General features: G+C 46.4%; 1 protein-coding gene across 2 annotated transcripts in view; it reads right to left on the reverse strand.

Annotated features, from left to right (window-relative positions):
- LRPPRC (leucine rich pentatricopeptide repeat containing) overlaps positions 1-3,540 on the reverse strand; it is a 91,146-nt gene extending 87,606 nt beyond the window's left edge. For both annotated transcript variants that reach the window (XM_061475514.1, XM_061475513.1), the window contains exon 1: positions 3,387-3,540. In XM_061475514.1, coding sequence (XP_061331498.1) covers positions 3,387-3,472 — 86 coding nt within the window. In that variant the 5' untranslated portion in view covers positions 3,473-3,540. The remainder of the gene's footprint in view (positions 1-3,386) is intronic.
- Positions 3,541-6,083: the final 2,543 nt, after the last annotated feature.

A 6,083-nucleotide genomic window follows, 5' to 3' on the forward strand; every position in this document is an offset into this window, starting at 1 on the left:
GATTTGCAACTTTTCCATAACCATTACTGTTACTAAACTGACTTTATTACGTTCAGTGCTAAAGCAAGTACACCAAGCACACCTAAACATAGAGTCGTTTACCCAGGTCTCTTGCAAAATGCTAGATTGTTCCTTGCTATTTTCTCTTAAAACTGTGGGTGGGTTTCCCCACTATCCCAATTAGAACTCTAGCAATATTCCCTGGAACTTACTGCAGCGGACTGCATTTCACGCTCAAAATACCATCTCAAGACTTGAACTGTGAGTATACCAAGTCTACGTGTCATCCGTATGTCATTCTAACTCTTCGAAAGAGGTCCATTTCCATAAATTAAGGCTTAAGTAGAAAGAAACAATAATGAATAATTATTTAAAGTAAAAAAAATGGAATTAGATTGTGCACTCACGTGTGCCATTTAAGTTCATAAATGTTACACTTTGGTCCTAGAGCACCAGTTGTGCATGGGAATGCCTAAACACATACAGTAAAGTGACAGTAAGACAAAGATTTTTAATGAAAAATTCTCTTAGGAATGAAATTACTGGACAGAAAGAATGCACAAATTTAGGTATTTTACTCAGTCTTGCTTCAATGTAATTCACAGTTTAGAATGAAACCTAAAAGCTATGAAATAAATACCACTGCTTTTTCTTGTGAGTGTGTTCTCTAACAAGAGCCCTTCTCACACAGTTAACTAAATCTAGCCTAAGAATTAAAGTTTCCAGCATTATTACTAAACTATCCCACATTTGACCCCACTTAGCCTTGAAGATATAGAAGAGTATTACCTAGTGCAAGAAAAAAGTATTTTTTAGAAGGGGGGACAAGTACCAAACCCCAGCTATTATAACTAAATTATCACTGCATTTCCAGAAACGGAGTTCTAGACAAAAAGCACTACTAGCCCTCCAGCAAGTCCTATGTTAATTTCAGTACATATCACTTCTTGCAACAATCTAATCTCAGAAATTAAGCTTCCAGTCAAGGAAAACAAAACCCAGCTGAATTACCACAAAGTAGAGAAGTTTATTTATGATTTGCAGCTAACTAAACAGGTGATTCTGTTGCCAACCATACTGTAGACACCTTTCCAAGTTCCCTGGTCCTTCCTGCACAGGTCTACTCCATCCTTCACATCAACTTTAGCATTTAATCACCTGTTACACTTCAACCACTAAAACCAGCAGAAAACTGTATTAGCTTTCACCTGAGATTTTGGTCAGACTACTGAATAAAATCAACAGGTTTTGATAAGCATTAAAGCAAGTACAGGTAGCAACAGCTTCCTTATTTCCGCGGTGAGACTTCTCTCTATGAGTTCTCTACTGCTGGTTGTTCCCATCCCTTCTCCTGAACTAGCTCTGGAACTCATCAAGTGCTGTGCTTGAACATATTTCTCTCTCTAGAATGACAGAAAACTGTTCTGGTTTCCTACCAGGAATTAAGTTATGCCGACTTAAGAGGGGTCACCAGACCTGTAAGAAGGCACAAGCAAGACAGGACAGAAGAACTGTCTCCCTTTGGTTGAACTAAGGTGCGTCAGCTCATAAAACTCAGCATGTATACTTATTGCTTTTTTATTCTCAAACATTATGCAAAACTTTGTTTATAGCATCATGTGGACATTTAATGAGAGATTAATTCCAAGCTCAGTCACTAGCACTAATTAAAGCTACATGGTGATAGGGTTTTTTTTCCACTGGATAATGCTGAAAAGTGTGCTCCCGTATTCAGCTAATGGGAACACCAGCTGCTATCTGAATAGTTTGTAAGGTGACACTTTTACACACCAGAAGCATTATATTCCCTTCCCAACCACCTGCACTGGAGCCTCACTAGGTTTTGCAAGCGCCAGAAAAAATACAGCAAACTTTCATCTCCTTGGAAGAAACAGGTCTAAACTTCTGTTTAGCTACTCTTTTATATTTAGCAATTATTTATAATTAACTGTTTAACCTTATATAAATTTCCAGTTAACAGATGTAATTATAATCACAGCAAGTCACTTGACATAAGTGAAAGCATCTCAACCCATTCCCAGCTCCCTCTTTTAAGACTTTGAAACTGGACATGGTGGAAATCGAAAACCTAATCTAAGCAAGGCTCAGAAGTCATAAAACCTTTCTCTCATTCACAGGCAATCTGAGAACCTGCTGACAATGAAATAACCCCTAATGTTAAAAAAAGTTTGCACAAAGCTTCATGTAACTGTAATAGCATATTTGCTGCATGAAATACAAAAAATAGATACCAAACTCTTTGACACAGCTATCATCTGCTTCTTGGGACATGTAATTCAGGAAAAAATTACGGAAGCAATAAGCTTCCCTATCTAACAGAACGCGAACATCACCCCTGTGATTTAAAACCAAAGTGCTTTGCAAAACAGGCACTGAAATGTTGTACATTTCAGTGTGTTTGTACATTGTGCAAATGTGCTTTGTACATTTCAGTGTACAATTATGACATGTTTGCGTATGTACTCAGGGCTGAGCTTTTTGCATTTCTACACTCTGTAGGTCATACTTCGCCTACAAAAAGTTGGACTGGATGACCCCTGGGGTCCCTTCCAACCCGGTATTCAGTGACTCTATGATCCAACAGGTATGCGACCACAACAAAAAGGATCCCAAAAGTGTACCTGTGGTGCACTGCGAATGGAAAGCTCAGACCTCCCAAAACTAACATTATAAACAAAGCGAACAAACAAATAAATAGAAGGAAGGACTGTGTCTTCAAACTGCCTGCCAGGCATCAACCACAGATTAGCGTGGTCAAAACGGCGACAGGAATGCACACAGGTGACCTTCCCACCCTAAGTGCATAATGAAAGAGACGGAACTACGGCAAAGGAATGAAGATACTCCTCCTGATAACGGCCCCAGCGGGGCCCGAGGGTCACTGTAAGCTGCCCGGATTCCAGCTCTACGGTTACCCCAGTCAACAACTACCCATCCCCGAGGGTCTCTGCCCCTCTGCGACCGCCCTCGCACCGCACGGCCGGTCCCTCGGCAGCAGCCTCCGCCGGAGCACAGTGCCCTTCGCTTTCACACAGGCCCCGCGAGACTCCGCTGCGGAAGGCACGGGCCGGCCTCACAGACCCACCAGGGCTCCCGCGGCCTCTGACCCTGAGCTAACCCTGCCGCGCACACGTGGCCAGAGAACACCGGACCGGGCCGAGCCGGGCCGGGCCTCAACGCTCCCACCGGCAGGGCCGGGGTGGAAGAAGGAGAAGGTTTCCAAGTATGCACCACCCGCTGCAGGCGCGCACGGCGGCCTAGCCCGCAGCGCCCTTGGGCACGAGGGCCGCCGCCTCGGCCGGCCCCACCGCCACCTCCGCAGCCCGCCGGCGGTGGCCGTGCAGCCCCGCGGCGCAGGGTCTCACCTGGCGGGAGCGGGCGGGCGGAGGAGGGGCAGGAGGCGCGGGCAGAGCGCCCGCAGGCGCCCGGCGGAGCTCAGCAGCGCAGCCATGACCGCCGGACGCGAAGGAACACGTGAGCGGGGCACCGCGCTACTCCGCACGCGCGCCAGAGGGCAAAAGGGGGCGGGAGTCGCCGGCGCTCCGCCTCCGCCGGAATATGTGAGGGAAGGAACCATTTGCCTCAAAGAGGGGGGGGCCGCCTGGTCTGCTCTCGGAATGGGTCTGCTCAGGCATAGGCATAGTTCTTAGAGTCCACCCTGGGCCGCTGATGGGCCACTCCACACAAGGCTGGTGCTGTAGCCAACCGGTAGTCACTGTGGTGGGAGGCACTAGGGGTGGTTCCGCTCGCTGAAGGGGAAGAGCGGGAGCTCGGTGCGACTGGCGGCGGCGGAAGGGATCAGCATGAAGCACTGCTTTTCCCAGCAGGCTCCTCGGGAGGCTTGGCACCCCTTCCAGCGCAGTTCCGGCCGTCCTTGCCCGTGGAAGGCAGTCACTATTGCGGCCGCCGTTAGTGGCTGTTGGCCGCCGCTGTGGTATCCCGCTGCACCGCCCGCTTCTATGGGGGCTCCCGCTGTTCCGACAGCGGTTGTGCGAGGGAAGAGAGGCGGTGCCAGCGGGTCCCGCTCCCGCAGGGCTGGAGGCAGGACGGAGCTGCCGCTCGCTCTGTGCGGGTTGTTTTCGGACACCGCTAGAAATGGCAGGTTGAAAAAACCTAAGGCGTTCAGCGTGTCCGTAATCGGAAAACCTCCGCCAAAGATCGGGCGCTGGTTTGTAACTGTTTATCACCTCCACGTCCTCGTCCCAGGAGCGAGATGCGAGTGAGGGGCGGAGGAAGGAACACTTCAATGGGGAATCTGCCTGAGCGTGGCTATGTCTACTAAGATGGCACCTGCACCGGTGTTTCAATTTAGCTTGCAAGTTAAGCTGGTTCCTATGACAGAAAACATTACTTAGAGTTACTTACAAGTTAAGTATGTTTTCATAAAGAAAAAAGGCTTCTTTTTGGCCATAAATTCAAGTAATTACTCCAGGGAGCAGTTTGATTTTTATCAAGTTGGCTACATTCAGCTGTTTCTGATTATGCTTTACTTGTCAAGACTTGCACAGTCACCATCAAGGTGTGAAGGCTCCAGTTCTTTAAAGTTACAGACACCCATTTTTTGTTTGTAAGCCCTGGATGTTCAACACTTCTCATTGTCAAGCCTTAAGGCAGGAGTTGCAGCCTTACAGTTACACCAAGACAGTATTTGTAATGTTACTGCTTACCACAGCCTCTGCTGCATCGCGGTGTTACAATATTTCATGGAATACGGAGTTCAGGCTTTGTGAGGAAGGCCAAGATGAAATTCATTAATCCAAGTACAACCTGGTAGCAGACATGCTAATGATGAGGCTAGCTTAGCTCTGTGTTTACCAAAATTGACGATGGAGTAGAGCCCTTGGGAGCTCACTGTAAGGACACAATACAAAAGTGCCTACAACGCTTACAGTAAGGACCAGAAGTGATAAATGACTGGAAGAGTAAGAGAAAATAATGAGATGATGTTGGTCAGTGTAATGAATAGTTGGTCCTTGTTGCTGAGACTTCATTGCTGTTGAATCAGTAAAGAGGAATGATGGCACAGATGCTGACCAGGAATTCCTCCAAAGGACAGAGAAAATGCAGAGGTGTTTGACAATCCAGCTGCTGGATAACAGGATCTGAAATGACAGGCTGCTTAGAGAGGAGCTGTCTCCGCTGCCGAGTGAGAGGTCATAGACGTGATTCTGTGTTAGAGGTAAAGACAGCGATTTGCTTGATGTGGAAAGGGAAGGAGGTCCTGAGGAATTAATTCAAAATGTGACACAGCTGAAGCAGTAGGCTTTGGAAATCATATTTGCTGAAGTTCTCTGAATGGGTGAGAGGGTCTAGATCACATTTATCAAGATTTGAAAAAGAGAAAATTTTAATCAGTAAATTGAGACATAATGTTTAAAGTCTAGGAGTGAGTTTTAGTTCTCTGGATGAAGAAGATGAGTTGTGCATTAGATATGTTATTCATGGCAAAAAGTAATGGGTGGTTGTATGCGTGAATCAAGAGAAAGCGCTTTATGCTAATGTCCCCAGTAGCAGTTGAGAAACAGAAGTTATTAGGTGAAGAGGAAGTGTTTTATTTTAGCCACAACAAGCTTGAGTCGTACATAAAATGTGAGTGAGGCATTGGGATTTCAGATGGGACAAAAAGGTTGGGATAGATCTGTAGGTCCTTAGCACAGTCACTATGCTATTGTAGAAAAATACAAATCCAGAGGGAAAAGATACAGATCCAGGGATACAGAAAAGGCCAAAGGCACAAACATACCCAAAGAGGGGGATGAAGATGCTCATCCTAGTAGGATGATTGCAAAAGATACACTAGAGAAAGGAAAGAGCTGTAGAAAGAAAAGCTGTGGTGAGCTGCATAAGGGACAACTGGAAAGTCAGATATGAGTGTGTGCAGGCTAAGAGAGATGGGAAGTAAAGACGTGTGGCAGACAAGGGGCTGGAAGAGGGAATCAGTGTTTGCTGGTTTGCTGGTCTTGCTACCAAAAGAAGGAATTAAGAGAAAGCCCCATACAATCAAAAGAAAGCCTCTGCTGACTCTTTGGTTTGTCCTCTCTCTTAACAGACCACGTCTTCCA

The sequence above is a fragment of the Pezoporus flaviventris genome, unplaced genomic scaffold (assembly GCF_033815535.1).
Source record: "Pezoporus flaviventris isolate CSIRO_AGI_PZ_B2104156 unplaced genomic scaffold, CSIRO_AGI_Pfla_v1 ptg000083l, whole genome shotgun sequence".
Taxonomy (NCBI): Eukaryota; Metazoa; Chordata; class Aves; order Psittaciformes; family Psittacidae; genus Pezoporus; species Pezoporus flaviventris.